At 46.2% G+C, this 27,734-nt stretch overlaps 11 protein-coding genes across 11 annotated transcripts; 6 read left to right on the top strand and 5 right to left on the bottom strand.

The window, feature by feature from the left end:
* The first annotated feature begins 155 nt into the window (after positions 1–155).
* On the top strand, positions 156–1,733 carry POJ06DRAFT_60560 (Zinc/iron permease). The gene has a single exon (XM_056191263.1). It carries the CDS (start codon positions 247–249, stop codon positions 1,351–1,353), a length of 1,107 nt encoding a protein of 368 aa, XP_056046447.1. The 5' UTR covers positions 156–246; the 3' UTR covers positions 1,354–1,733.
* Positions 1,734–5,497, top strand: POJ06DRAFT_60572 (uncharacterized protein). The gene is made up of 7 exons (XM_056191264.1): positions 1,734–2,611; positions 2,661–2,918; positions 2,969–3,068; positions 3,122–3,312; positions 3,363–4,181; positions 4,235–4,532; positions 4,580–5,497. Exons 1-7 carry the CDS (start codon positions 2,113–2,115, stop codon positions 5,220–5,222), a joined length of 2,808 nt encoding a protein of 935 aa, XP_056046446.1. The 5' UTR covers positions 1,734–2,112; the 3' UTR covers positions 5,223–5,497.
* On the bottom strand, positions 5,428–7,465 carry POJ06DRAFT_246272 (pyridoxal phosphate-dependent transferase). Its single transcript, XM_056186769.1, has 3 exons — positions 7,183–7,465; positions 6,926–7,072; positions 5,428–6,865 (listed from the first exon to the last, which is right to left on the bottom strand). Exons 1-3 carry the CDS (start codon positions 7,388–7,390, stop codon positions 5,772–5,774), a joined length of 1,449 nt encoding a protein of 482 aa, XP_056046445.1. The 5' UTR covers positions 7,391–7,465; the 3' UTR covers positions 5,428–5,771.
* A 15-nt stretch (positions 7,466–7,480) lies between these two features.
* On the bottom strand, positions 7,481–9,038 carry POJ06DRAFT_246271 (uncharacterized protein). The gene has a single exon (XM_056186768.1). It carries the CDS (start codon positions 8,793–8,795, stop codon positions 7,800–7,802), a length of 996 nt encoding a protein of 331 aa, XP_056046444.1. The 5' UTR covers positions 8,796–9,038; the 3' UTR covers positions 7,481–7,799.
* A 297-nt stretch (positions 9,039–9,335) lies between these two features.
* POJ06DRAFT_246270 (endoplasmic reticulum vesicle transporter-domain-containing protein) lies at positions 9,336–10,680 on the bottom strand. The gene is made up of 3 exons (XM_056186767.1): positions 10,543–10,680; positions 9,856–10,482; positions 9,336–9,803 (listed from the first exon to the last, which is right to left on the bottom strand). Exons 1-3 carry the CDS (start codon positions 10,592–10,594, stop codon positions 9,433–9,435), a joined length of 1,050 nt encoding a protein of 349 aa, XP_056046443.1. The 5' UTR covers positions 10,595–10,680; the 3' UTR covers positions 9,336–9,432.
* An 86-nt stretch (positions 10,681–10,766) lies between these two features.
* Positions 10,767–13,234, bottom strand: POJ06DRAFT_246266 (uncharacterized protein). The gene is made up of 2 exons (XM_056186766.1): positions 12,827–13,234; positions 10,767–12,769 (listed from the first exon to the last, which is right to left on the bottom strand). Exons 1-2 carry the CDS (start codon positions 13,170–13,172, stop codon positions 10,950–10,952), a joined length of 2,166 nt encoding a protein of 721 aa, XP_056046442.1. The 5' UTR covers positions 13,173–13,234; the 3' UTR covers positions 10,767–10,949.
* A 560-nt stretch (positions 13,235–13,794) lies between these two features.
* On the bottom strand, positions 13,795–15,107 carry POJ06DRAFT_60519 (chaperone for protein-folding within the ER, fungal-domain-containing protein). The gene is made up of 4 exons (XM_056191262.1): positions 14,856–15,107; positions 14,652–14,766; positions 14,404–14,582; positions 13,795–14,348 (listed from the first exon to the last, which is right to left on the bottom strand). The coding sequence occupies exons 1-4, from the start codon at positions 14,982–14,984 to the stop codon at positions 14,001–14,003; spliced, it is 771 nt and encodes a 256-aa protein (XP_056046441.1). The 5' UTR covers positions 14,985–15,107; the 3' UTR covers positions 13,795–14,000.
* A 332-nt stretch (positions 15,108–15,439) lies between these two features.
* Positions 15,440–17,897, top strand: POJ06DRAFT_246259 (tRNA-guanine(15) transglycosylase-like protein). Its single transcript, XM_056186764.1, has 10 exons — positions 15,440–16,026; positions 16,078–16,190; positions 16,253–16,335; positions 16,396–16,405; positions 16,454–16,594; positions 16,651–16,911; positions 16,970–17,027; positions 17,083–17,160; positions 17,216–17,383; positions 17,450–17,897. The coding sequence occupies exons 1-10, from the start codon at positions 15,907–15,909 to the stop codon at positions 17,663–17,665; spliced, it is 1,248 nt and encodes a 415-aa protein (XP_056046440.1). The 5' UTR covers positions 15,440–15,906; the 3' UTR covers positions 17,666–17,897.
* Positions 17,894–19,383, top strand: POJ06DRAFT_246253 (uncharacterized protein). The gene is made up of 2 exons (XM_056186763.1): positions 17,894–18,142; positions 18,201–19,383. The coding sequence occupies exons 1-2, from the start codon at positions 17,972–17,974 to the stop codon at positions 19,161–19,163; spliced, it is 1,134 nt and encodes a 377-aa protein (XP_056046439.1). The 5' UTR covers positions 17,894–17,971; the 3' UTR covers positions 19,164–19,383.
* Positions 19,384–19,402: 19 nt separating this feature from the next.
* On the top strand, positions 19,403–23,410 carry POJ06DRAFT_246250 (Phosphatidylinositolglycan class N-domain-containing protein). The gene is made up of 11 exons (XM_056186762.1): positions 19,403–19,883; positions 19,942–20,148; positions 20,206–20,370; positions 20,419–20,888; positions 20,935–21,076; positions 21,125–21,308; positions 21,359–21,485; positions 21,538–21,971; positions 22,031–22,151; positions 22,202–22,310; positions 22,360–23,410. Exons 1-11 carry the CDS (start codon positions 19,718–19,720, stop codon positions 23,115–23,117), a joined length of 2,883 nt encoding a protein of 960 aa, XP_056046438.1. The 5' UTR covers positions 19,403–19,717; the 3' UTR covers positions 23,118–23,410.
* A 3-nt stretch (positions 23,411–23,413) lies between these two features.
* On the top strand, positions 23,414–27,236 carry POJ06DRAFT_246248 (chitin synthase-domain-containing protein). Its single transcript, XM_056186761.1, has 3 exons — positions 23,414–23,802; positions 23,856–25,901; positions 25,967–27,236. Exons 1-3 carry the CDS (start codon positions 23,631–23,633, stop codon positions 27,091–27,093), a joined length of 3,345 nt encoding a protein of 1,114 aa, XP_056046437.1. The 5' UTR covers positions 23,414–23,630; the 3' UTR covers positions 27,094–27,236.
* The last annotated feature ends 498 nt before the right edge of the window (positions 27,237–27,734 follow it).

Below are 27,734 nucleotides of genomic sequence, written 5' to 3'. Positions count from 1 at the left end.
TGGCAAAAGAAGTATCGTTGACGACTGCCGAGGCTGCTCAATAAGCAGATTAGTGAGAGCTTAAGCCGACTGCTACATGTTTGTGAACACACCCTAAACCTAAGCGGCGCTTCTCCTTGTGACTGCAGCTAGTGCTCCCTGACCTACTTATATGTATCTGACAATTTCCACTCATCCTTGGACATTCTACAGTGACCTGTACAGGCTTGTACAGCAGTTCTTTGTGCGGATCAGCATAATTTTCAAATGAGCTCGCCAGCTATGGACATTGAGCCTGGCTGTTCATCTTCGAACCTTGACCATTACAACCTCTCACTTCGGATAGGGTCGGTATTTATAGTCCTCGCCGCTTCAGCTTTCGCAGTTTTTCTTCCGCTAGTTATTCAGAGGCTAATAAAGTCTGGTACTAAATCCACGACAGCCGAGTGGATTCTCGTCATTATAAAACAATTTGGTGCCGGTGTCATTGTCGCGACGGCATTTATTCACCTGCTGCCCGATGCGTTCGAGTCCTTTGCCAACCCCTGTATCGGTGAGATATCATTCGACGCTTGGCCTGGAGCTATTGCAATGATCGGTGTCTTGGCGACCTTTTTGATCGAGAATATCGGCCACAGGATAGTATCAGAGCGGATCAAGCGCGCTAAGGCCCAATTGGCGAGGGATTCGTCCGCCGCCCAACCATTACTGCCGACAACAATCGAGGATTCTGTCGAGCGAGCTCCACCAAAGCCTCTCGTGAATGGTCACTCGCACAGTCATGGTCATAGCCAGAATGGCATCTTTGGGCACGCCCAGACACATGTGCATAGTCATGGTCATACATTTTTCGAAATTGAACGAAATGAAATTGCGATTACTAGTGAAGTCTCAGAGTCCATTGACAGATTAAGTCTTTATGTTCTCGAGGCCGGCATTGTGTTTCATTCGGTGCTTATCGGAGTGACGTTGTCGGTCACTCAAGCGACAGCTTGGCCGTCGTTGTTCATAGTTGTGCTTTTCCATCAGATATTTGAAGGCATGGCATTGGGAACAAGGATCATTGATGTGACCTCGCTTTCTCGAACAAGGAAGTATACCCTATGCATCTGTTTTTGCATGATTACACCTATTGGCATGGCTATTGGCATCTTAGCCCGATCAAACTACGCGGGTGAGTCATCTCCATTGGCGTTGTGGTCAATGGGCACATTAAACTCTTTGTCCGCGGGAATACTTCTCTGGGTCAGTTTGGTAGAATTGCTGGCCGAGGAGTGGATGCATGGAGACCTTCATGAGGCGAGCGCGCCACTGAGCTTGCTCGGATTCTTGTCCGTCGCGCTTGGCGCGGCGCTAATGAGCTTGTTAGGGTGAGTATATTACGCAGACCTAAAGCTCTTCACTGTCGTGATGGCTAATATAATATAGAAACTGGGTTTAGATGTGATTGCTTGCTATTTGCGGTGATAACCGAGGGCTTTGGCCAGTTTGGGGTGTGGTCGTGTCCAATTCTTTGTGATTTGCATTTACCTTGTTCTTTGTTACGATGTCTGTGATGTCATGGGAGACTTGCCTTGCATTTATCATGTGCTAATTGGGAAGACGCGATCTCTTCTTTTGGTGGCTTGTTTTTGAATTGGTTGCCATGTTTTAATGGTTTACATTTGTTGTCTGGTGTTCAATGACTTTGTGGTTTCAGTTTTAGGTGGGATCGGGGGTCGACTAATGCTATATATTAGAGTTAGTTATCTTTCAATTTAGTTTCCGTTCGGAACCCCGCAGTTTCGAGCTTTTTGCTGATGCGACTAGCTTGCTGAGTATTTTCCGTGTTTGGCTCTTTTGCTGCGTCATAAGCATGCTTTCATTGCCTCCTTGAAATGCATCTGGGCCGAGTAGATTTAATTACGCGCTTGCCGACGGTTCCCCGGAATAATAATACGCCGCACGGACACTGAGCACAGGTTGCACCTCTCGTCTCGGAGCCTCATTCTGACAGCAATTCATATTCATATCATCGCCCTTAGTAAGGCGCAGTTAACATCACAGTTATATTCATGTCAACACGAACACCTGTCCATTACTTGGTTTCTTAGAATTAGACTCCTTGACTCCTTGTGTGAACTGAGACTGGAAATGCAGATCTGTAACCGTCTCATTGCGGTGGCCGTCGGTGGCTGTCGACGTGTATCTGCTCCGATAGTAGTCTCCATATCAATTATCCTCTTACAATGTCTAGCTATTTTCAAGACTTATACTACTGAGGTCGATTCTTTGGAGCAATACAAAGGCGATAAATCATCGTCAATTAACGACACAGCGCTGGAAAGTATCTGGAACGACTTACAGAATATCAGTGCACAACCCCACTCTTACAATTCTCGTGCACATGAGCGCGTACGAATTTTTCTTCTAAATAGGCTGAATCAGATTGCAGCCGGCTTTTCGGACACGTCTTTCGCAGAAATAATTGAGGACAATGATAGCTTCGTGCTAACACCAGGTGTTATTGATGGTAAGGACGGAGCTGAGTATTTTGAGGGCCAGAATATATACGGAGTAATCCGTGGCAAGAATAATGGAAATTCAGGAGTTTTGGTTTCCGGACATTACGACAGTGTTTCAACCTCTTTTGGTAACTATGCGTAGCGGATGTTTTGGACAATTATTCTGACTGACAGCAGGTACAACCGACGATGGCATAGCGATCGCTATCATGCTATTTCTCTTTAAGCACTTTATAGCAAATAGACCTGACAATACGATTGTCTTCAACTTCAACACCGGTGAAGAGTTAGGGCTACATGGAGCCAGACTGTTCCTTAAGCATCCCCTGTTAAATGACGTGACGTACTTTTTGAACATGGATTCTGCTGGCGCCGGTGGTAGAAGTACCATGCATCGGGCGTCGAATTTCGAAGTTTTGACGGCTTTTGCAGGAGGTAATTCTACATATTCGTGTTGGCCGAGCCAGCGTTACTGACATCTGTAGTCCATCCTGCATTGGGCAGTGTAATAATGCAAGACATATTCAAAACAGGAGTTATTAAGAGCATGACTGATTTTTCGATCTATGACGGGGCAAATCTCAAGTGGGTCCATTTTACTGCTGCAGTGTAAATTTCAATTAGTTGATGTGCATTAGGGGCCTCGACATGGCATATTATAAGCCGCGATCTAGGTATCATACGCCGCTGGATAATATCCGCAGTACCAATCGCGGATCTGTACGATATCTAGCACAGTCGTCACTTAGGGCAGTGACGAAATTATCTTCTGGCAGTACGGCGAATCTGACTAGCGAGAATGCGCAAGATAATGGCGTTTTCTTCGATTGTATGGTACCTCACCATTATTCTTATTTGATACTAGCTGACAAAGTGAAGACCTCGGTAAAGTTGGTGTCACCTTGAGCATGAAAGCATTTATTGGAATTTCTCTGTCTGCTGTTATACTTGGTCCTTTGGCTCTTGGTGGGCTATTATATTACTTGATATTCAAGAAGAAATCTCTCAGACTTGAACGAGGAGGATGGCTTCGGTTCCCCGGTACACTAGTCGTCCTGATTCTAGCAAATTACTTCCTACTTCGAATTATCTCTGTTCAAAACCGCGACGTGATATATTCTTCAGATCTTCCCGTTCTCGCCATTTTCTTAACCTCAGCTGTAGTTTCTGTGTTCTTTTTGCAGATTTGTGAAATAATCAGTCCTGGAGTATCGTCACTGAATACTCTCGTCGAATTGACGCTACTGTACTGGCTTCTTGCCCTTGTGGGAGTCATATATCAAATTAAGATGGCTCTGGGGGGAAGCTATATATTCATAGTACAATACATCGGCTCCTTATTGGCGACCGGACTGGAGTTGATTCCATACGCTAAGAACATCAACACGTATAGTGTTGATAGTATTCAACTTACCGGCCCTGATAACTCTCAAGATGGGGACCAACGCGATAGTCTAGATTTGGGAGCAGCTTCTGATATCTCGTCAGAGTGTGCACCACTCTTGCCTGTGGACACTCCAGACGGTAGTACCATAGCAAGGGCTTGTACAATTTCCAACCAGGCTATTGAATCTTTGATCGAGTTTGCGCAGTTTATATTTATATCGCTTATCCCCTGTGTCCTTTTCTTGCAGATGGGGTTCTTCGCTGTCTCTTCCCTGAGACATGCTGTAGCGGATGGTAGTTCATACATTCTTCGTGAGTTGTCATCGGCTTGCTTTGTCTAGGACTGTTTCTGAAGAAATTCTTAGCCTACGGTGCTGTATCATTCGCAGCAATAATGGTTCTGCTTCCAATGACACCGTTTATAGCTCGTATGCTTCGTACTGGTGGATTGCCTTTCCATGCTAGCATAGTTATTGCACTTGTATTATGTGCCACATATGTGACTACTCTTGCCAGATTTCCATTTACAGAGCAGTATCCGATAAAAGTATTTTACGAGCAAGTAATTGACTTTACATCAGCATCGAGTGATAACTTCACCGATGGCGGGCGTACTATCCTTACAGGTATTCCTAACTACGTTCCGACTATTATTGCGGACATGTAAGTCATATTCATTTTTTGGCCCCTAGGGATCTAATTTGTTATAGACCGTCAGCGAAGAGGATTGAGCCTACGTGCGTGTCATTTCCAATGTCCACTAATTTGAATGCTTGTTCTTATCCTGGCCTATCACCTGCCAACTACATTGCCCCTGGATCGCCAAACGAATGGATACGTGTCTCAATGGATGAAGTATCTGAATCTCCGTGGACATATATCGTCAAAATACACGGGACCAATACTCGCGGAGTCGAACTGATCGTCCCAAATGAGGTCTACCCGTCATCAGGCTCGACCTTACAGTTTGACATTATTCAGGCACCAGGAGGCTCGAACTACACAAACTCCGACAATGTCCCATCCATTTCTGGCCAAATCCATACTATGGAGCTGTGGGCTCGTTGCGACCTCAGCGTAGGCCAATGTGACGGCTCCGTGCCCTTTGTTATTCGGATATCGAATCCTTCAGGGAGCCAGATCGACTACGAAGCATTCCAGAATATCAAAGCTGCATGCAATTACGACGAGTGGATTCCGCGCGCGGGGCCGGATCTGAACGATGAGAGCGGTTATAAGGAGATTGGCAGGATTCCGGGGTTGGACGAGGTGTTCCATTATATGCCTCCTTGGGCTACTTTTTTGAAAAGGACCCATGGGTTGGTAAAGGTCATTAACGGGCTACAAACTTAGTTGAAGCTTTCTAGGCGAAATTTGGGAACGGCTCCTACCACTGGACTCTAGCATTGGAGTATTGTTGGTGCAGGATATCTCCTGTCGAGGATATCGAAATAGAAAGCGCAACAATTCTGTGAATGGCCGACGGGTTAATTTAAAAAAAGCCCGCAAGTCGTAACATACTTCCTTTCCCGTTTATCAGCTAAATTGTATCACAATGTATTACCTAAATCACAATGACACTATATACTGAAATGAGAGCTTCAAATGATACAAATGCTATGACACAAGGCTGGTCCACATAATTAGCCAAGGCCACTACGCCACAACGTTTTCAATCACGCGTTCATGCCTTATTATTACCGCTTTAAAAAGTAAACCACACAGATTTTGTGTGTTACAACTACCTCTTTTATTTACCGCCAACGCCTCGGACAAGTCCCCAGTCCCAAAATGAAATCAAGGTAACGAGATCAGCACTACTCAAACGACAAGCTTTCTACCCAAAGGATAGCTCATAATGGCTTATAAAGTATACCATTGCACTAGCAATGGAGAGTCGATCTAATGCTGAGACCACTCGATGGAGTCCAAATCAATACCTTCCTGAACCATCTCCCACAACGGCGATAGTTCTCTCAAGAACGTAACCCGCTCACGAACAGCGTCGAGAACATAGTCAATTTCCTCGACAGTTGTGAAACGGCCAATACCAAATCGGATACTGGAGTGCGCAAGAGCATCGTCGGCGCCGAGAGCACGTAAGACATACGACGGTTCGAGAGAGGCGGAGGTACACGCGGAACCAGAGGACAAGGCAATATCCTTGAGAGCCATCAGCAGCGACTCACCCTCAACATAAGCGAAGGAAACATTCACACAGCCCGGGTAGTGGTGCTCAGGATCCCCATTGCGACTAGTGTGGTCCAAGGCCAGCAAACCGTCCGAGAGCCGCTTTGAGAGCTTCGAAATATGTTCGTGATCATATGCCATCTCCTCTTTCGCAATACGGCAAGCCTCACCGAATCCAGCAATGAGAGGAGCGGCCAGCGTACCACTCCGCAAACCTCTCTCCTGGCCACCACCGGAAATGATAGGTTCGAGACGTACACGGGGACGCCTTCGGACATAACAAGCGCCGATTCCCTTCGGACCATAGATCTTGTGGCCAGAAATCGACATCAAATCAACATTGGCCTTGTTGACATCGAGGGGAATTTTGCCGACAGCCTGAGCTGCGTCGGTATGGAAGAACACCTTGTGCTTTCTGCAAATTTTGCCGATCTCTTCAATTGGCTGAATGACGCCAATCTCATTATTCACTGTCATTACCGAGACAAGGGCAGTATCCGGTCGTATTTCAGCCTCGAGCTGGGCAAGATCAATTAGACCGTTGCTCTGGACAGGGAGATATGTAACTTCGAAACCCTCGTCCTGTAAATGTCGGCAGGAGTCAAGAACGCACTTATGCTCAGTCTGAGTCGTAATGATGTGTTTCTTTTTGTTCTTGTAGAATCGAGCGACGCCCTTGACGCTCATGTTGTTCGATTCGGTCGCCCCGGATGTGAATATAATCTCTTTCGGATCAGCGTTAATAAGGTCTGCAATATACTTTCGCGCTTTCTCGACCTCTTCATCCGTTTCCCATCCATAAGCATCTAAGCATCACGTCAATTTCATTATCATCTGCAATGGACTAACGTTGAATAATTACTTACGCGTCCTTGAGTGCGGATTTCCGTAAAGACCTGTGTAGAATCGCAACATAACATCTAGAACCCGCGGATCCATTGGAGTTGTGGCTTGCATATCCAAGTAAATTGGACGAGTTTTCGTATCCATTACTTCAACATTCTGAAGCATATCTAATGAGAAATATTAGTCATTGATCGATTTCCCTGTGCATGGTGGCAAGACACCAAATTTGCCATGCCTGTACTGAAGTCCAAAGAACAGTTCTAGCATCAATACATACCACTGCCAACGCTTTCTATAGCTGAGGAATAGCCCGAAGGAGGTGGTGCCGCCGTCGGTTTAGTCAGCGGAGTAGACGTCGTAGCGACTGCTGACCTCTTCTTTGTTTCCGAGACATAACAGCGCAATTGTTCCCACCGCGTGCGTTGAGATGATCGTCGCCAGCTCGCAGTGGCAAGCTGGCGTACAGCTGGGATCCTAACGTGCATATTTGCCGGTCTAGAGAGTGGAAAAGACAAAACTAAACGGCGAAACTGGATGGTATCGTGGAGGAGTAATTTAATGTGCTCCTAGAAACTTTACGCTGACGACACAAACCGAAGAGCCCATTTGTAACAATTAAGCCACATCTACGTAATAGGTTACACAACGACAGCCCTAACCCGCACCAATACGTCATTTCGGAGATAAAGGTGCAGCAGATGATCTTTGTTCAACTAGTGTCGATATCAGATGATTCGCCGTACTTACTATACTAGCACTTAAGAGACTAAGACTAACCCTTATAAACAGGAGGAGGATATGCGTAATCGTGAACATCTGTCTATATGCATCCATGACAAGTCAAACCAAAACCTCCTCTAATACAACCCGATTGATTTTACTGCAATTGCAAATCTAAAGTAACCAAAGTATTCCCATCAGGAGAACTGCTGCTATAGCAGCACTTGGACCTACGCTCCGATGAGTCGCTTCGCTGACGTCGGCCGTAGTTTGAAGCTGCGGTGCTGCACCAACTGCGGAACTTGGGGATTCTGATGGCGTCTGCGAGTGAATGTTGTATATAACCGTCGTCTGAGTCACGGTCGAAAGTGCAGAGCCACCTGGGCCTTGTAACGTTGAAGTCCAAACGGACGTCGACACCGGAGTCTCGCTCGAAACTGATGAAGATGCTGACACCGTCATCGCACTGGACGAAGTTGGAGAGCCTTCCGTAGAAATCGTTGACGATGGAGTAAAAGAATCGGAATTTGAAGTCGAAGATGACGCGGTGGAGTGCAAATCGCCTGAACTGGAACTAGACGAAGTCTCATCCATAATTGAACTGGGAACTGTTGAGGAGCTATCAGAACTCGACGCAGAAATAACCATAGTTTCAGAGCTGCGGCTGGAAATAAACGCTGAGTCTGAAATACTGGACGAGCTGGTGATACTAGAGCCGGTGGAAGCACTGAAGGTCTCGTTGACGGCTCGTCTGATACGGGGAGTCTTCAGCTTATGCTTACTCAGACTCTCGAGCACTAACACTTCCCTGTCTTCCGTTACTGAATTGCTTAGTCCGCTAATTCCGTCTCTATGGTCGTGCCCAAGCACCCATTGCTTCCAACCTACGCTGGGTTGGTTGTCCTTCGGTGGCACCCCGGAAAGAGGCGTTCCATCCGGTGCGTAAGTCTTCCCTTCACTGGTTCGTGATGCTGTCTGTATTTGGCGCCTGGGAGTGTCGTGCTTGACAAATTGCACTTGGCGAGGCATTTCAGCGCGATTGTCTTGAACAATGGCAGCAGGATTCGCACTGGCCGTTTCAAAGAGATACAGGTGAACAAGCCAGCTCATTAGAAGTACGCTAGCTATAAGCAGTAGGCTATAGCTAGCAATGTTCCGAAGGTGTAGCATTCCCAGGAATAGTTGCTTCGCACAATCGACAAGCTCGTCACTAGATTGTCATAGACTTGCATAGACTTGCAAAGTGCGACCCCTTGCTATTCTAAGATCCAGATATTCTGGACCCTAATCGGCGAGGCGAACTACTCACTGAATATTGTGGCTTGAGCTAATAAACACGTCAAGATGTTGTTCAAGAGGGTGATCACTCCGGGAATAAAAATAGCACACATTTTGCTGCTTGGATCTGTTCGAAGGTGGCTGTCTTTGTCTGACCTGCGCTGCTGCACTGTCGCATGCCAGCCGTGGGGATGCGGCTCAACACCACATTAAACTTTCTGGGTCGGCGCGAAGAAGACCTTTATCCAGCTGATCTTGCAGATTCACACTTACAAGTACGCCACGCATATCAGCTGATTGCCTAACACTATCAAAATATAGTGTATATCCTTTAAGATGTGTCTGGAATAATGGCACAACCTCATGTTGGCGAGATATCCCATAGCAGAGGTTACGTGAATATCTCGAATTACTTGAGCTGGTGGGAGGTGAAAATAAAACTATGTATGATACAATACTAAAGACACAACTTTTGTAATCTAAAACCAATCGCGACCAATCTGATATTCTGCCCTGATTTGCATTTCTTCTAGTCATCTCTCTTCAATCCCTTGTCAAGCAAAGTCTGATTCTCGTGCGGGATGGGTCTGCCTCGATTGGCCCACTTGTCCCACATACTATCAATTAACGGATATAGCCAGCCTGTGCAGATTACGATTCCGCCGACCACATTGACCAATCGGACAAGGAATTGCCAAAAAGGCACGCGTCGTTCGGTAATTGTCAGGCCAATTGGCTCAATGTCGTACTTGAAAAAGATGCCAGGCGGATGGGACGGGTTGATTTGCGTGGTCGGCTGCTCGGTCACGGCATACTGATTTGTGACAACAACATTCCGGCCGCCATAGCCAACATACATCGTGGGAACAATCGAGAGGTAGTACTGATATCGGAAATAGTCTGACGGCTCGTAAGAACGGTTCCAGTGGAAATGAATTTTCCCTTCACTTACTTGTATTAATAAGGGCAGCGACACCATCCAAAGGATTCTCTAGTTTCGGATAATAGTCCCCAAATGATAACTCGTCGATCACATGTGAGAAGTTGAGAGATTCAGGAGTAACGTATGACCGTGAACTGTCAATATATCCGAGATTTTTTGCCGTAATGTGCAAATCACCCTGAACCTTATTCAACTTAAATGATCCGTATATTCTACACGCAGGAGCATTGGGATGCGATTTCTTCGTCTTCTTAAATTTCTTTGCAACTTTCGCGCGGCTGAACACACTCTGCAGATCGTCATCGGCATCCGCGCGAGACTCAATCGTCAGCTCGTGAGTCGACGCCAAATCAAACTCAGTACCCTCCATCTCCAACAATTCTGCCGCCAGTAATCTATCTCCGGAAGTATCCTGCACATTGACGTGAAGCATGACGCAGGGCATAGCGACTGTAATGTCAACATTCACCTGCATGTCCCAGCCTATTGAATCGTCAACAGAAAACTGTTGCTCCTCAACGCCAGCAAAATAAGATCCCATCTCCGTCCATATTAAAAAGATGCATATTACTGATAGAACAATCGTGACGAGACCGCCTTGTGAAGAGCGCGTGGTGTATGTTGACGATACTTTGGCTATGGCAAATTAAGCATACGGTTGGACGCACTAGGAAATTGAACAGAATCAAGACTTACGGAATGCGTCGAATGTCCTCACACCCTTGGCGACATTCTCCATCGACGCCATTGCGTCTGTTGGATCCACGACTGTTGACAAATGAGAAACACGCTTATTCGGTTCTGCAGTAGTCCCTAAGAGCCACGCAAAAGGAGGCATCGGTCGGTTCCCTTGGGAGTTCGCAGGCCACCAAACCCTTTTAAGTCCAGGTCTCACACAATGAATTAGGAGGGATCCTACAATAAATCACACATTTGAATGGATTATCATTCATCATCAGCGTAAATTACGCTCATATTTACAGTCGCCAGGATACGAACATGCCCAATCACCTACGCCGGGCAGTGCCTAAGATCACAAAACCATAGAGTAAACAAACAAATAACCTGGCTCCAACTATAATGCTATCAATTTAAATACCTGCTTAGTCGTAATCATCCTTTCCGGCTCTCTGTGGCACAGGGCCCCATATTTCCGCAATCCTACTCGACAGCGCAGGACCTATTCGCTTCCTCGCAACTACGCTCTCAAGACCGCATTTGCTGGCCACCAAATCCCTCGCAGCCTGCTCACCCCTCATTATGTACTCAGCGTTCAACTCCATCCACATATGACGTGGCGTAGGGAACTGCTTCTGGATTTCGAGCGCCTTTTCCCATGAAATACCACGTATCGTTAGCAGCATTCTCAAAAATACATCACGAACAGTTAAGTTGCCATTCTTGGATGTCACAGACTGAAACTTGGGAAATGAGATATGGTATGACGTCTGAGGATCGGTAGCATGCAGGTGCGACATAAGGGAGATATACGTGCGACTATCAATGGCTTCGTCCGGAATAACATGTAGCTCCTTCTCTTCGTAAACCTCCTTAATCTTCTGAGTGACTCGACCAAGATATCTCACAGTTTCCTCAATGCCCGAAGACCGCTTGAGGAAAAATCCATTAACTACTTGAGTGGATGAGACGGCCGTTTGAACTGACTCTAGAAGCACACCGAGATCCACTCCTGGAGACTCTTCCACTATATACATGACACTCCGCAAAGCAGAACGCATTAGTCGATATTTCTGCTCATGGAATCGTCCATCCTTAATACTGCTCATCAAATCGTCCAATCGTTTTCGTTCAGCAATATGCTCCAAGACGACTTCTTCGCCTGTCCGCTTATGAGTCGCAATCCACAATGTGTCTCCGAGGCCGAGAGCTCGCACTTCGGCGTTGACATCTGTCATCTCGTTCAGTTTCGTACTAAAAAAGTCCCTCTCTTTGTGAGATTGAATCTCACGATTATCAACAATCACGTTGACGGAAAATGATCCGGGATTCCAAATCTTTGGCGTAAATTGTGGGAGTGTAACAGAAGTTGGAGGCGGCGTTTGCGAAATAGAAGAAAGGATCGAATTAGTCCTGTTGCTATTCGTTGCAGCTGTAGTTGCCGATGTACTCCCAGCTGCCCCTCTCCGGGCACTACAAGCAATCTGAGCAGACCGGGGGGCGGCATCTGTCGCGATTGCCTTCGCAGTGGATGCGTTCGTCAATGCTGGCGTCAGAACATACGCATCCGTTCTGTCTGAGGTCTGCGGCAATGGTGTTGGGTACTGTTTCGAGATAGCATAATCCAATCCAGAAGGAAGATTTTCATCGTCATCACTATCATCACCATCAAGATCCCACAGCGACCGCGTATTAATCCTCCCAATTTGCTCACTGGCAGATATTTGTGCAGTGACTGCTGGCCGTTTCGACGAAGCTGTCGGCAATGATTGAACCGGATCTCTACTTTCAACACTGCCTACTCCATTTTTAGCTTTCTCAACTTTTAGAATATTCTCGGCAACTTCAATTCCTTGGTGCGAGATCTGATAAGTTGTCCTGCCCTTCCTGCCACTCTCAATAACAAGTTCGTGCTTGATCAGCATTTTGACACTTGACCAAGCTGTATAATGGACTGTAGTTGTGCCTCCAAGACTCTGATCTCTATTGGATCCTGCAGGCACTACGAAGGATGCATCACACAGAGCCTGTCCACGTCGGATAATCTCGGACTTCATCAGAGCGGTGTTGCCGGCCGTGGAGTCATTGTTGTGCTCGTACAGCACAAGAAGAATCGCATAACCACCGGATCTATAGGTTGGAACATATTGTTTCAATTTTCGAGCTGGCGGCTTCTTGGATGGTCCTACTTCAGTAGAGGATGATCTGTTGTTCGGAAGGTTATTTTCCTGTGACTTCGTACGTGCTAGCGAAAGAATTAGGACTGCTTGTGCCAAATAAGAAGACTCAACGCAGACCATACCATTATCATTCGCCGCTGATTTTCTTGACCTCTTCGCCCGCGCGGTCGGAGGCTCTTCAGTACTTGCAACAGGCCCTCGCTCAATCGCGCCGTCACCAAAATTCGGCATGGCAAGCCCTGTCGCAATACAGTATTCCTTCATCTTTTTCTCTAACCTTCCACATATTCCCTGTCCGAATCCTTTCAAAGTTAGCATCTCGCGGGGATGCGCGAAAGCAACCGGACAAGCTTTCAATGTGTCATGCGCCTTCTTGTACGTGTGATGCGACTTTGAGCCGAGCGATTCGGATTGCTGCTGCCACTCTAACAGCCATTTGAGAAACAAAGAGTTATTAGACGCCGACATTGTTGGACCACGATGTGTGGTCCTTTCTTACATGGACTAAGGCCGTACGGGGTGCTGCGACGTAGCGGTGCTCTAAGTTTTGTTTGTGCTCTTTTGGGCGAGTTATACGTTTCAACCGCGTTCAGGTCGCGATATCCCTAACCCACGCTATAAAATATGAAAATCGCCGTTCTGGCTCATGCTCTGTTAGGATCGAAAATGCCGCTGAACCAATATCAAGCGTGCGTACTCTGTGTTCGGTTGATTATTACTTGCTCATTCTGTATAAAAACATCTGTCATCAAGCCTACATGCGTTTTGAAATATACAACGCTAGACAATTCCGTTCTTCGCGATGCAGTTAACCAACAACCAAAATCATACGCATTCTATAAAATACACATGAAAACAAAATCATCGAAAACTCATGGCAAATAAACTAAAAACAAGACAACGCGTCCGAAGAACAAGTAAGATAAATTTGTGCAACTCCAGGCCTATTCGGCTAATACAAGCGACAATGACCAAGAGTAAAAAATATTCATAAGATCACAACGAACCAAATATCTTATTTATACTGTCCGTACTCACGCATATCACATGCGTTGAGGTACTGTAACTTTTCCGTGTTTGCAACGACTGACGAGACTTTGCTGTCTAAATGCTAACGCCTACCTTAAACCAACAAATATATAAACCCATTATACTTCACGTCCACTTTGAAAACTGATTGCGATCGTAAAATATGGTCATGCTGTAAATAATGCGAAAATCCGATCTCATCTTGTCGACATCTTCAATAATTCTGCGGAGAATTGCCGGAGAGTCACCTTGAATTAACGAATTCGATCATTGCTTCTCGTACATACTTTGCCGTTGCAAGCACAGGAAGGCACCACCACCGCCAATCATCATCATCATAGCGACCCACCACCAAAAGGTAGCGTCAATAACTGGGCGCTTGATGGCATCTGTCTTCGACCGATTTTCGAACGATCTCTTTAGACGACTTTTTGCCTTCGCTTCTGATGTCGCTGTGGCTGCGGGAGTATCTGATGCTGTTGGATTCATTGTAATGGTAGGGAGCATCAACGGCGGCCGATAAACGAGATACATTGGGTTCATCGGATAACCATCAAACTTGTAAAGCTGCAGTTTGTACTGCCCTCGATAGTCGTCACGTGTGATGTCCCATTCCTGAGCGCATGCATTAGTCACGTGGATCAAACGGATTATGACAAATGGTAATTACCGAGTAGATTTCAAACTGGGAATATCGACTGTAGACGGATTCATCCGAAGTACATGGATCGGACAGCAGCTGCCGTCCATCCACAGCAAATGGCTTCAACAGTATAGATCCATTAGATGCGATCTCATAGGTTCCATGTTGAAATTGTAGAAGAGCAGTTGGGCACGTCGGGTTGGCGGCTTCATATCGACACTCAAAGTTAGCTCACGAACCTGCTACTACTCATATGAGATTCATGCACTACTTACGTTCAGATATTACATAGTAGAACGCTTCTTCATAGTATCCATCATCAGTAAAACTCATGCTAAGGCCGGGGAGACTTGGTTCGTATAGCAGCTCATCGATGGGATCATAAAAGCCCTGTATCGCCGGTCAGATTCTGGAAGACATGATTTCAAGCATACGATGCAAAGACTTTCTACAATTTCTGTAACAAAATAGCAACTTACCGGGCCCGTGACTACGGTATTCGACTTAGTTGTCCATGTCCCCGTGAGCGCTGTGTCATTGACCGCCCGTACGAACGGTGCAAGCACTGCAACCAGGAAAGACACGGCTTGATGGCACCGAAAGATCATATTAAACAACAACTTTCACAAATGTATAGATGATGGAGGTATTTGCAAGAAGCGTAGTGTAGGAAAGAAATGAGAATTGGAAGGAGGTGGTTATTAACGCAGGCGAAATGTGAGATGCGTCGGTGCCTGGGACTACCCAATGTACCACGTAACTAAGGAATACCTGTGACAGGTGTGTGCACTTAAGGTCGTATTCACAATTGCTGAAGTGAGATAACCCCATCTATGGCGAAAGTGACAAGCCCAAAGCTTGAATGTACTCTAATCCAGCCACCCAAGCGGACTACAAGCTAATCTAAAGTGAGACTAGCTCTGTGAATCACTTCCCTAATTTTGCTGCTAGCGTTTGGGACATTATGGTCAAAAAGGGATAACACGCTAAATCCCTCCATGCTTGGGGACAATTTATTTATAGCGATCCAGGGCACATTGTGTGGGTGCCTCACAGCCTTGCACGCTAATAAAATAATGAGAGTAAATTTTGAGAGCCTTGCACCCGCCCTCCGTTCCGATAACTTAAATTCTCGCAGAATGTCGCAGGCTTAAGCATTCTCGTCAATTGGAATGCATCACAACTTCCAAATTAGAACTGAGGCATCCGGTAACGTCACGACGATTCGACGAATTGCCTAGACGCTCTATGCACTAATTATTGCGTGCTTCATTTTCGACAACGTCGGATAGTTATTTGTATTATTGGCCGAGAAATATCAAAAGCAGTGTACAACCCTATAAATCTCGCTTCGTTGAGGTGGGACGCCGGACTTGCACAGTGCAGTGCGGCTCATTTTTTCAAGCTAAATGATGCGAACAAATAAATGCGAACAAATAAGGTCTAGATTTCAGAAATAGAATATCTCTGGCATAGGTAGCAGCAACGGTCTTAAAGGATTTACCTAAATCTACTAAGGCATTGACTGGAATGACGAAAATGCATACTGCTGCCCCACAAGTCGTGAAATCCGCGTTGACATTCGAGGTCATTGCACAATGCTCTACAACCAAAGCAAGGGCTTCGAGCATGACCTTACCACATGGATTGGTATAGATCTAGTTAGAACGACATATTCGAAGGCTAATAACATTGCTTCAGGTCGAGGCCCCAATGTTCATGCCCGTGGCTACCCAGGCCTCATTAAAAGGGTTGACACCTGAACAACTGGACAACTTGGGTTGCAAGATATGCTTGAATAATACCTATCACTTGTAAGTCATTGAATAATAGTTACCCATTCACGAGCATTGACGCTGAGTGGCGATTGTGAAAGGGGTCTGAAGCCGGGAAAAGATGTACTAGATGCCATTGGCGGAGCTCACAAACTGCAGTCCTGGTCACGGAATATTTTAACAGGTATGTTAACATCTCGCCCTTTAACTGTTCTCGGTCAATTAACTAGTATCCTGTATACAGATAGCGGAGGGTACGGGAAAGAGAAACTACGATACTTATAGCACTCTAACGTTGGTAGATTCCAAATGGTTTCATTATTGAAATTGGCCACGATCACTGAAGAGGGCGTACGGTTTTTAAGTCCTCACGATGGCACTCCAATGCTTCTCACGCCCGAACACTCGATTGACCTGCAGAACAGTATCGGGTCTGATATTATGTATGACACCCGTTTTACAGCAAAATAGTTCTATCTAGATTGACGACGGGCTATAGCATGCAATTGGACGATGTCGTTCACACCCTGACCACCGGACAGAGAGTCGAAGAAGCAATGCAGAGGAGTATACGCTGGCTGGATAGATGCATTGCTGCAAACAAGCACCCTGACAGACAGAATCTCTTTGCTATTATCCAAGGCGGTTTAGACCTCGACTTACGTCGCACATGCTGCATCGAAATGGCCAAACGAAACACTCCAGGCATAGCTATTGGTGGATTATCGGGCGGCGAGGCCAAGGAGGAGTTCTGCAAAGTGTTTGTTCCTATTTGTGTACACACGTTGCATTTATTGGACTAATAATCTTTCCTTTAGTGTCTCATATTGCACTGATCTGCTTCCCCGAGACAAGCCTATATACTGCATGGGCGTGGTGAGCACGATCGTATGCTAATGTATGGCACAAATAATTGACATTACGGATTTAGGGATATGCTGAAGATATGCTTGTGTCGGTGGCCCTAGGAGTTGATTTATTTGATTGTGTGTATCCCACCCGGACTGCGGTAAGTGTTGGCATTTGCACAAATTTCTCCAGGGTTGCCTTCTGATATCCACCAGCGATTTGGAAACGCGATTACAGCTAAGGGAGTGTTAAATTTGCGGAACAAATGCTTTGCCACAGACTATAGTCCGGTGGAGGATGACTGCGCCTGTCCGATCTGCACTCCAAAAAGTAACGGAGGCATGGGCATAACCAGATCCTTGATTCACCATTTGGCAGCGAAGGTACGTCATGCCACCGTTTTTCAGGTCTATGCCTCTCTGTTTGATTCGCTAACTTGCATGGTACAGGAGACCAGTGGGGCCCACATGCTTACGCTCCACAATGTGCATTACCAGCTCAACTTAATGCGATCTGCTCGACAAGCGATTATCCGCGACGAATTTCCATCGTTCATTAAGAAGTTCTTTGCAACTCTTCATGGGGGAAACAAGGAGAAATATCCGACGTGGGCAGTTGAGGCTCTACGCACCGTGAACGTGGATCTGCTCGATAACAGCCGCTGAGTATGTGTTGTTCAGGTTTCGGAGGTGTGCGATTTAAGCATAGTTAATGTAAACAGTAAACAATTGCGTAGATTGGCACTGGATGCCGAGATCGTTCAATAACTTTCCGTAGAATCATGTTTTGAATGTTGATTTGCTGTTTGTTTGTGATCCTTGTCTCTAGTGGTTAGGGCATCTTCGCACAAAGCCGGCTTCGGGGATCCCCGCCATCTCGCCGCACGGAATGCAAGCGTATATATCGATACAACCTCTCACTGGGGCGTCTTGTTCGTTTTTCACTCAAATCACATATCAGCGTATTCCATCATGCGTTTCTCAACAGTTACAGCTACTCTTCTATCAGCAACCGCTATTTCTGCTGCACTTATTTCTGAGTACAACGTTCAGACTGTGTTTAACCCAAACGAGTTGCGTCTTGTCCAGACCGAGACTGGTTCGCAGTGGATTTCCGAGGCTGATAAGCTCCAGTTGAAGCGGGTATGCATGACTTTCCAATATAGTGAACACATACGGATAACATAATTTATGTTTCTAGGCTGGCAAGAAGTTCTTTGACATTACCGACAACTCCGATGATTCAGTTAAGGTCGCAGTCAATGTCACATATCCAGCAGATATATCTTTCGTCGAGCAAGCCGCACCCATTCTCGCCAATATCAGCACCGCCAATATGAAAAACAACCTTGAGACTTTCACTTCATTCTACACCAGGTACTACAAATCAACCACTGGGGCGGACAGCTCGCAGTGGCTGTTTGACACAGTCAAAGATATCGCAGCAGTTAATCCCGACGTTGTCGTTTTCCCATTCCACCACCCATGGCCCCAGACTTCACTCATTGCTCGAATTCCTGGTGCTAAGTACGGTACACCCGAGGACCGTATTGTTGTTGTTGGTGCCCATCAGGACTCTATCAATCTCATCTTTCCTTCTTTCTTCGGTGCTCCCGGTGCTGATGATGATGGATCTGGAACCGTTACCATCCTCGAAACATTCCGTGCACTCGTCGAGAGCGGCTTTGCTCCCAACAACACTGTCGAGTTCCACTGGTACTCCGCAGAGGAGGGTGGTCTGCTTGGCTCCCAGGCTATCTTTACAGAGTACGCAAAACGCCAGATTAACGTTGGTGCGATGCTGCAGCAAGACATGACCGGCTTCGTAAAGAAAACCCTTGACAATGGCCTTCCTGAATCTCTTGGGGTCATCACCGACTTCGTTCACGCTGAGCTGACTGAGTTCATCAAGAAAGTCATCTCTTCCTACTCGAGCATCCCGTATGTCGAGACTGAGTGTGGTTACGCCTGCTCCGACCACGCGTCTGCTGCCAAGGTCGGCTACCCATCAGCCTTCGTCATTGAGTCTACTTTCAAGAATTCCAATCCCTTCATCCACTCTACTCGGGATTCTATCGATAGACTTTCTTTCGAGCACATGGCTGAGCACGCCAAGCTCACTCTCGGCTTCGTTTACGAGCTTGGATTTGCTGATCTCGCTTAAGTAGTCATTGGATCTTCTCAAATTATATATTAGAGGTATCATCTTTATCGAGATGCGTTGCATAACGGGGATTACATTGGCATGGGTGAAGTTAAATGTGTTTACTTGTGGTACAATATTACGCAATAGTCTTTGATTATTATTATCACTGTTTAATCGGTTGTCCGGAGCGTCTAATTGGGAATTAAGACGGATCAATAAATATAAAGTTTAACATTTGTTAACCGTGACCGCATTATCCGGATTACGCGTAGACCCGAATCAAGCACATGGCAAAACCGTCGGCCGAAGAACGTTGAGATACGACTTTAAGTACAACGCGACTTCTCCGCTTCTGCAGGGACATCGCTCGGCGGCACTGCCAGATGAGTAGGAGAGCGAACAGATGGCCACTGGCAAAATCCCACTCAATTTGGCGACATATTTAGTGCCAAGCTCTGTTATTTGATAATGAGGGTTGGCCAATAAGTGAGGTATAGAGTTGGTCTGGAATTTTTGTTTATAGATTTATCTCTCCGCAATATTTCACAGTTAGAAGCAACATTGATTTCCCAATGAGCCGGTTAGGGAAACGTTCAGTGCTGTTTGTCGGCATCCTCTTTCATTTAGTATATCTATGGTCAATTTTTGATATTTACTTTATAACGCCACTGGTGCATGGCATGCAACATTTTGTATCCACCGACGAACCACCAGCAAAGCGGCTCTTCCTTATAGTTGGTACGCCAGCTGCGCTACTCTAGCACCATACTAAGATTTGAGCTAATCAAGCAAATAGGTGATGGCTTAAGAGCCGATAAATGTTTCGGGGCCTGGTCCAATGCTACGCCTGGTTCTTCAGAATACGCAGCGCCGTTCATACGGTCGAAGATTTTGGAGGAAGGAACGTTTGGAGTTTCCCATACTCGAATGCCTACCGAGTCGCGTCCCGGACACGTCGCCATAATTGCTGGATTTTATGAGGACGTTAGCGCCGTTACAAAGGGTGCGCTGTGCTAGGCTGCTCGGGATTGAGAATCAGTCAGTTCTAACGTGGACATAGGGTGGAAGGAGAACCCCGTCAACTTCGACTCGGTGTTCAACCAGTCGCGTCACACGTGGTCTTTTGGGTCGCCAGATATTCTTCCAATGTTTGCAATGGGCGCTTCTGATCCAGATAGAGTGGAGACTTATATGTACGGTCATGAGTTTGAGGATTTCACGCGAGGTTAGTAGTGTATAGATCGACAGGTACATGTACTAATATTTGCAATAGACACGCGAGAGCTAGACACATACGTCTTTGACAAAGTCGAAGAATTATTTAAGAATGCGACTACAGATCCAGCAGTCGATGCGGCTTTGCGACAAGAAAAAATTGTGTTTTTCCTTCATCTGTTGGGTATCGACACAGCTGGCCACGCCAGTCGGCCGGGGTCAGTACAGTACTTCGAAAATATTCAACACATTGACGCAGGCATACAAAAACTGCAGAAAGCGATGGATGACTTTTATCAAGATGGTAAGACCGCGTGGGTATTCACAGCTGATCATGGAATGAGTGACTGGGGAAGTCATGGTGATGGACATCCTGACAACACGCGCACACCGCTGGTTGCTTGGGGTGCGGGAGTGGCCAAGCCAGATGTTAGCAATCCTATTGGACATGATGAGTTTTCCATTCCCTGGGATCTGAACGTTGTCAAGAGAGTGGATGTAGAGCAGGCCGACGTGGCCTCATTAATGGTAATAAAATTGCTTATATATCTGGTGCCATTGCTAATAGGAATAGTCATATTTAATTGGCTTGAACTATCCGGTGAATTCCGTCGGGCGCCTGCCACTTGACTTCATCGATGCACCACTCAAGGTCAAAAGCAAAGCAATAGTTGCTAATGCACGCGAAATTCTGGAGCAATATCGTGTTAAAGAACGTATGCACAATGCCAGTATGTAATTGTTGTGGATCTAACTAGCGACAGTTCAAGCCATAGATACTGAATTGAATTTCAAACCGTTCCCGCGAATAGAGAATATCACGAGCACCTTGAACTCCTTGATTTCGAAGATGCGTCACCTCGATGCCAACGGAGAATATCAATCTGCCATCGAGTTAGCGTATGAGCTCATGAGGTTGGGTCTTCAAGGCTTGAGGTATCTGCAAACGTGAGTAGAAGCAACCGCCTTGATTGACAGTTTACACTGACTCGGTATAGTTATGACTGGCTCTTCCTGAGGACGTTGGTCACGTTTGGCTTTGTTGGGTGGATTCTCTACGCATTAACATCGTTCTTGGACTTTTATATACTTCCCAGGAAGATTGATCCTTCCTACGGCTATGAGGTAAGTGACCTTTCGGGCCAGGTAACTATTGTGAAACTAATGCCTTATTTAGTTGTCATTCTTTGCGATTGGTCTCTTAAGCGTGCTATTCGGAGTGTTCTACATTAAAAACTCTCCCTTAATGCATTATTTGTATGCCGTTTTTCCGGTCCTGTTCTGGGAAACCGTGGCCGAATATCGAATATCGCTCTGGGAGGGTCTCAAGATCCTCATTTGGAACGCGGGTGGACTCGAACGGAACACAGTGGCAAAATTGACTATTCAAGTGATTGCATTCTTTGCACTAATGGAAGCCACCGTAGTTGGATATTTCCATCGAGAAGTCTTTTCTGTCATTTACGGAATGATATCAGTGTGGCCCTTAATTCAAAACTACGAAATTTGCAGGAAGAATAAGGCGTTGGTACTTTCATGGTTCGTTTCGTGCTGGTTGATGAGCGTGTTCACATTGCTCCCTGTGGTCAAGGTTGAAAGCATGGCGCAGATGTACGTATTTTTGGGCTAAGGCAATCCGTTACAGTGTCAGAGGCTAATGACAGTATCAGTTTGGTAGCTGGTGTATTAATGACTGTTGTGGGAATTGTTGGCATGTTATGGCTGGCTAAACGATCAGCTTCCGGGGGCCACGCAATCTCTACTTTCACGATGGCTGTGTTGGGTCTACAAGTCAGTAATGTTATCAGTAATTTCACAATCTGTAGACTAACAGTTACCAGCTCGGTCTTGTTATTCTCTCAATGGTTGTCACATATTCCACCGTCAAGTCTCTGCAGGCTCGCAAAGGGTTGCCATTCGGCAATCAGATTGTCGGATGGTTAATCTTAGGTAAGTGTGCGATATATGAAACTGGCTGAAAGTCTCTTAACTATTCTAGGGGGCTCACTCGCTCTGCCATTTTTGCACCTGAAGCGCAAATACCATGATTATCGAGCTCGTCTTCTTTTAATCTTTCTTGCGTTTGCGCCAACGTTTATTCTTCTGACGATTTCTTACGAAGGCCTATTCTACGTTACATTCTTCATTAATCTGGTTTTTTGGGTTGATTTAGAGCGTAAAATATACGACAATAGACGCGCCAATGAAAATGCACGAAGGAAAGTCGACAAATCTACCACAAATGGCAATCATGTGACTGAGACCTCATCTCGCCGACTTGAACTGGCAGATATAAGGATTGCTCTTTTCTTTTTCTTCTTAACCCAAATTGCGTTCTTTGGTACCGGAAATATCGCGAGTATTTCTTCATTCTCGCTGGATTCGGTGTACCGGCTTATTCCGTTATTCGATCCCTTTGCAATGGGTGCTCTACTTCTTTTCAAAATCCTCGTTCCATTCGCAGTTATCTCTGCCGATCTAGGCTTGTTGACTCAGCGATTAGGTGTGAAGCCGTCATCTCTCTTCTCCATGGTACTCTCTATCTCGGACATTCTCACGCTAAATTTCTTTTATCTCGTGCGGGACGAAGGTAGCTGGCTGGATATTGGTATGAGTATTAGCCATTTCTGCATTGCGAGCTTGTTATGCGTTTTCGTTATCGCGTTAGAGTACTGCAGTGAGGTCTTAGTCAGTGGTGTTACATTAGAAAGTGGTGACGATGTAGTGGAAAAAAATAATGGTCCGGTGGACAGATGAAGCGATAGTGGATGAATGGTGTATTATATTGTTTAGGTATTTGATGAAAATTTTGTGTCAGTGGTTAGTTAATAGATTCCAGCATCGTTTGTCGTTCTCGGGTCAAGTATAAAAGGAAAAGCCCCGAAAGTGCTGCAGCGCAACATAACTATACAAGATAGTTATCCGAAGTGAGTCCAAATTCGAATCATTTGGTTCAGGGTGAAGTAATAACTCATCTCCTGTTGTCATGGTGATCAGTGGTGCGGCGTTTTGTATATCAACTCCTAAATTAGACCTGTTTATTTACATTGGTGGTGCTTGCGATTGCGGCTCGACGTCCCTGCCGACAGGGCACTTCCCGGCTAGTGCAGCCGGCAGGACGTCAAAGACCTTCTCGTGGCTCTCTGCCGTTCCTGGATTTCCGACTGCGTATGCTCTCGCGATCCGTTTGGTGTTAGCAACCACTCTGTGGAAAGGTTGTTGAGTTGGTATCTTTTCCACGGGATTAAAGACCTCGAGGGGATTTTGAATATGTTTGGTCATCTCAATAACCAGACCTCGCCGTCAAGGCAATCACCGCTCCGGAACCTCACCCGGCCCGAAGATGTCGGCTCCTCGTCGCGGTTGACAATAGAAATGCGTCCGTCGACCCCACCTCGAAGAGAAATTTATGACCGGTTGTCTGAGGACGTGTCCGGTTTAGGTAATGTATCTAACTTCCAATAAATTAAATACAGAAATTGCTAACTCTTATAGACGATCCTGCCATCCCTTACTCGACTCCGGCCTCGCCGACTCGCAGCCCAGTCTCCAGTAGATCAACCAAAAATGGAGTTACTGCCAAACTACTCCGCTCGCCGCGCAGCATGCGAAATGCATTCCTTAATAGCGACGGCTTGGATGAGCCACTCTTTCCAGCGACCGATGGATTACCTTTAAGGAGACAACCATACGACAATGACTCGGCTCTGCCAGCCATCGAATCGCCTTCTAGGGCGCATATCGAATCACCCCGATCTCGGGCTCGTTTGGAATCTCATTCGTCGCCAGTTTCGCAAGCGCGTGTTAGTAACAGCAGTGCCAACTCTCCTTATGGACCGTCTAATGCCACCATCAGGCCGTTGCCAGTCCCACCAGCGGCGCGTTTCGATGGATTATCACAGAGCCCCGCCACATCATCCGCTCCGCCACCTTTCCCGGAAGTGACTGAACTTCAGCAGCGCCGTGACAGCTACTCCATTGTTAATATTTCTGGACCCAACCCCAAACAGCCGAGGGGCATTACATTGGAAGATGGCGACAGTATAGAAGATCAGAGTTCCATCTCATCAACTAGCTTCATTACACCAAGTGCCAATTTCAACAACCAACAATCCTCGCGCATGCTAATTCCGTTTCCGGAGACTTTGCAACCGTCAGAGACTAACAGGAACAGTGGATATACTGCAGCCGGCATTCATTGCGATGTCGACGAGGAAGACGACGATGAGTCAGAGCGATATACATCGTCATCGCTACCATCGTACTCGTCTGGCAAACGGTCATCGGGCCGTTCATCAGGATACACTGCTCTTGGGAACGACGACGAGGACACTGACGCATCTACATTTAACGAGAAGGCAGGATCATCAATTAGCAGTCCCGTAATTGAATCAGTACCGGAGACGGCACAGCCTCGTCGTCATCGTTCCATAGCTCGCAAGCAAGTCCGGCTTGTTCGTGGTAATTTGGTCTTGGATTGTCCAGTTCCTACGAAACTCTATAGCTTTCTTCCACGGCGTGATAATGACGAATTCACATATATGCGATACACAGCTGCAACCTGTGATCCAGACGACTTCGTGAAGAATGGGTTTACGTTGCGACCAGCCAATAACGATCGTGAGACAGAACTGTGCATTTGCATTACAATGTATAATGAAGACGAAATTAATTTCACCAGAACAATGCATGCGGTAATGAAGAATATTGCGCATTTGTGCTCCCGTTCCAAGAGCCGAGTATGGGGGAAAGAAGGTTGGAAGAAAGTTGTCGTTTGCGTCGTGGCTGATGGTCGAAAGAATATCAACCCTCGTGTTTTAGACTGTATGGCCTCTATGGGTATTTTCCAAGACGGCATTGCGAAGAATTTGGTAAATGGCAAGGAGGTCAAAGCGCATTTGTATGAGTACACCACCCAAATCTCGCTCGATTCCGATTTGCGATTTAAGGGTGCTGAGAAAGGTGTGGTTCCTGTGCAGGTGCTGTTCTGCTTAAAGGAAAAGAACGCGAAGAAATTGAACTCGCATAGATGGTTATTCAACGCCTTTTGTCCACTTCTGCAGCCAAATGTGTGTATTTTGCTCGACGTCGGTACAAGGCCAGGAAATACATCACTGTATCACCTATGGAAGGCTTTCGATCAGGATTCAAATGTCGCAGGGGCGTCTGGAGAGGTCAGGGCTATGAAAGGTAAGGGGTGGAGAAATCTTCTAAATCCCATTGTGGCAGCGCAGAACTTCGAGTATAAGATGTCAAATATTTTGGACAAGCCGATGGAGAGCGTCTTTGGATATATAACCGTTCTGCCGGGAGCGCTGTCTGCCTATCGATATATCGCCTTGCAGAATGACAACGAGGGAAAGGGACCTCTCGCCCAGTATTTCAAAGGAGAAAACCTGGAAGGGAAAAATGCCGATGTGTTCACTGCTAATATGTACCTTGCGGAGGATCGCATTCTCTGTTGGGAGCTAGTTGCTAAGCACGGCGAGAAGTGGATTTTGAAGCACGTCAAGTCTTGTACTGGCGATACGGATGTTCCAGGTAAAGTCACCGTTGTATTCTATCTGTTTAGAAATGTTGAACACGGTTGATAACAGTCTGAGCAGATAAGGTGCCAGAATTTATCAGCCAGCGGCGAAGATGGCTCAATGGTGCTCTCTTCGCAGCTCTATACGCTCAGATCCATTTCAGACAGATTTGGAAGACCGAGCACTCGGTTCTCCGTAAGGCCATGTTTCACGTCGAGTTTATCTACCAGTTCATCAGCCTCTTCTTTATGTACTTTTCTCTTGCAAACTTCTATCTTACATTTTATTACATTGCCGGAAGTTTGAGTGATCCAGCTGTGGACCCCTTTGGCCATAACGGAGGCTTTTATATCTTCGTGATATTAAAAATCCTCGTTACCATTCTGATTGCGGCGCAATTTATCATCAGCTTGGGGAATCGGCCTCAAGGCGCACAAAAACTTTTCATTGGCAGCATGATTCTCTTTGCATTCGTCACCGCGTATTCGACAGGCTGCGGCATATACTATATCGTTCTCTCAATCAGAAACAACGGCACAACTGGGCATAGCGCGTTTGTGAATATGCTAGTATCGGTGTTATCGACATACGGACTGTATTGGATCATGTCACTCTTGTATCTGGACCCCTGGCATATGATAACAAGTGCTGCACAGTATTTCTTATTGATGCCGTCATATATCTGTACATTACAGGTCTATGCTTTGTGTAATACTCACGATGTCACTTGGGGTACCAAGGGCGATAACGAAATCCACAATGACCTTGGCGCTGCGGTCAACAAATCAGGTCTTGGAAAGGATGTTGTCGAGGTCGAAATGCCATCAGCTCAGCTGGACATCGATGCTGGATATGAAGATGCACTTGCGAACCTTCGCGAACGGAAACAAGTAGAAGATAAGAGAGGTCCAAGCGAAAGTACGAAGAAGGAAGATTACTATCGAGGAATCCGAACGCGCGTTGTTTTGCTCTGGATGGTTGCGAATATGATTTTAGTGCTAGTCGTCACTCAGGTATATGACACTAAGAATACCGGATCGAACGGCTATCTCGCGTTCATTCTGTGGTCCGTGGCCGTTTTGGCCATTTTCCGAGGCTTTGGTTCTTTGATCTATCTGTGTATCAATGCTGTACAGTATATCGCTGAGACGAAGATTCGTACGATGGAGCATACGAAGGCGTTAACCAGCAAATTCCAGCGTTGAAACGGCAAATAGCCGGAGTGATAAAAGTTCCGGTATCCCCCTATACCTTTGTTCTGACTTGGGAGATTGCTGGACAAAGAGATTGATATAATGTGAATATTTGGATACTTCAGAGAATTGGTTATTTAATGTTTGGTTCATATTCTTATTTCATATTTGTCTATTAGCCTAGAATGCATTACTTTCGCCTTCTCGTATGGCCGTCCGTTTGTTGGTACGCAGGATTTGGATAGATAGCAAGGGAATTGCTAATTGTTCTGTAGGAACATATCAAGTAAGCCCTGTCAATTTCACGCATGTTCATTTGGCGAACAGCGACCGCGGAACCAACGCAAAGCGGTATTCACTTCCAGTATACCAAGGACATGACACAGTGGATGACACCTATACCGGTAAGTCACAATGACTCTCACTGCACAGTTCTACTATGCTCCTGAACAGGTCACGGAGGGATCTTCCATCGACACGATTATCCGAGTCTCAGCTCGTTGTAGCGCGCAGCCGTAGGCCATCGCATCATTCATTACCTAGATCGTGCCGCTGTGTCGCTCACACGTCCATGCAATGTTCACCGGGTTATAATGTTGATTTCTGCGTCTGGCAAAGCAGCTGAAGAGTTCTGCTACGGGAATGCCGCATCA

The sequence above is a fragment of the Lipomyces tetrasporus genome, assembly GCF_029532465.1.
Source record: "Lipomyces tetrasporus strain NRRL Y-64009 chromosome Unknown POJ06scaffold_2, whole genome shotgun sequence".
NCBI lineage: Eukaryota > Fungi > Ascomycota > Lipomycetes > Lipomycetales > Lipomycetaceae > Lipomyces > Lipomyces tetrasporus.
Note: the sequence above shows the minus strand (reverse complement) of the source record. Positions and strands in the feature narration are given on the sequence as shown.

Bases quoted from the DNA above. Each gene is read 5' to 3' on its own strand.
- POJ06DRAFT_246270 (XM_056186767.1), bottom strand. From the start codon at position 10,594: ATGGCGTCGATGGAGAATGTCGCCAAGGGTGTGAGGACATTCGACGCA. The intron at 10,483-10,542 runs GTAAGTCTTGAT...AATTTGCCATAG, and splicing joins GAGGACATTCGACGCATTCC to CCAAAGTATCGTCAACATAC. The intron at 9,804-9,855 runs GTAAGTGAAGGG...ACGAGCCGTCAG, and splicing joins CGCTGCCCTTATTAATACAA to ACTATTTCCGATATCAGTAC.
- POJ06DRAFT_246248 (XM_056186761.1), top strand. From the start codon at position 23,631: ATGTTTGGTCATCTCAATAACCAGACCTCGCCGTCAAGGCAATCACCG. The intron at 23,803-23,855 runs GTAATGTATCTA...TAACTCTTATAG, and splicing joins TGAGGACGTGTCCGGTTTAG to ACGATCCTGCCATCCCTTAC. The intron at 25,902-25,966 runs GTAAAGTCACCG...CAGTCTGAGCAG, and splicing joins TGGCGATACGGATGTTCCAG to ATAAGGTGCCAGAATTTATC.
- POJ06DRAFT_246272 (XM_056186769.1), bottom strand. From the start codon at position 7,390: ATGCACGTTAGGATCCCAGCTGTACGCCAGCTTGCCACTGCGAGCTGG. The intron at 7,073-7,182 runs GTATGTATTGAT...ATTTCTCATTAG, and splicing joins TATAGAAAGCGTTGGCAGTG to ATATGCTTCAGAATGTTGAA. The intron at 6,866-6,925 runs GTAAGTAATTAT...CGTGATGCTTAG, and splicing joins AAATCCGCACTCAAGGACGC to ATGCTTATGGATGGGAAACG.
- POJ06DRAFT_60572 (XM_056191264.1), top strand. From the start codon at position 2,113: ATGCAGATCTGTAACCGTCTCATTGCGGTGGCCGTCGGTGGCTGTCGA. The intron at 2,612-2,660 runs GTAACTATGCGT...GACTGACAGCAG, and splicing joins CAGTGTTTCAACCTCTTTTG to GTACAACCGACGATGGCATA. The intron at 3,069-3,121 runs GTGGGTCCATTT...GATGTGCATTAG, and splicing joins TATGACGGGGCAAATCTCAA to GGGCCTCGACATGGCATATT.
- POJ06DRAFT_60519 (XM_056191262.1), bottom strand. From the start codon at position 14,984: ATGATCTTTCGGTGCCATCAAGCCGTGTCTTTCCTGGTTGCAGTGCTT. The intron at 14,767-14,855 runs GTAAGTTGCTAT...CCGGCGATACAG, and splicing joins ATACCGTAGTCACGGGCCCG to GGCTTTTATGATCCCATCGA. The intron at 14,349-14,403 runs GTAATTACCATT...GCATGCGCTCAG, and splicing joins CCCAGTTTGAAATCTACTCG to GAATGGGACATCACACGTGA.
- POJ06DRAFT_60560 (XM_056191263.1), top strand. From the start codon at position 247: ATGAGCTCGCCAGCTATGGACATTGAGCCTGGCTGTTCATCTTCGAAC.
- POJ06DRAFT_246253 (XM_056186763.1), top strand. From the start codon at position 17,972: ATGCGTTTCTCAACAGTTACAGCTACTCTTCTATCAGCAACCGCTATT. The intron at 18,143-18,200 runs GTATGCATGACT...TTATGTTTCTAG, and splicing joins ATAAGCTCCAGTTGAAGCGG to GCTGGCAAGAAGTTCTTTGA.
- POJ06DRAFT_246271 (XM_056186768.1), bottom strand. From the start codon at position 8,795: ATGCTACACCTTCGGAACATTGCTAGCTATAGCCTACTGCTTATAGCT.
- POJ06DRAFT_246266 (XM_056186766.1), bottom strand. From the start codon at position 13,172: ATGTCGGCGTCTAATAACTCTTTGTTTCTCAAATGGCTGTTAGAGTGG. The intron at 12,770-12,826 runs GTATGGTCTGCG...TTCTTTCGCTAG, and splicing joins ATCAGCGGCGAATGATAATG to CACGTACGAAGTCACAGGAA.
- POJ06DRAFT_246250 (XM_056186762.1), top strand. From the start codon at position 19,718: ATGAGCCGGTTAGGGAAACGTTCAGTGCTGTTTGTCGGCATCCTCTTT. The intron at 20,889-20,934 runs GTAATAAAATTG...TAATAGGAATAG, and splicing joins CCGACGTGGCCTCATTAATG to TCATATTTAATTGGCTTGAA. The intron at 21,486-21,537 runs GTAAGTGACCTT...TGCCTTATTTAG, and splicing joins ATCCTTCCTACGGCTATGAG to TTGTCATTCTTTGCGATTGG.
- POJ06DRAFT_246259 (XM_056186764.1), top strand. From the start codon at position 15,907: ATGACGAAAATGCATACTGCTGCCCCACAAGTCGTGAAATCCGCGTTG. The intron at 16,595-16,650 runs GTATGACACCCG...GACGGGCTATAG, and splicing joins AGTATCGGGTCTGATATTAT to CATGCAATTGGACGATGTCG. The intron at 17,161-17,215 runs GTAAGTGTTGGC...GATATCCACCAG, and splicing joins TGTATCCCACCCGGACTGCG to CGATTTGGAAACGCGATTAC.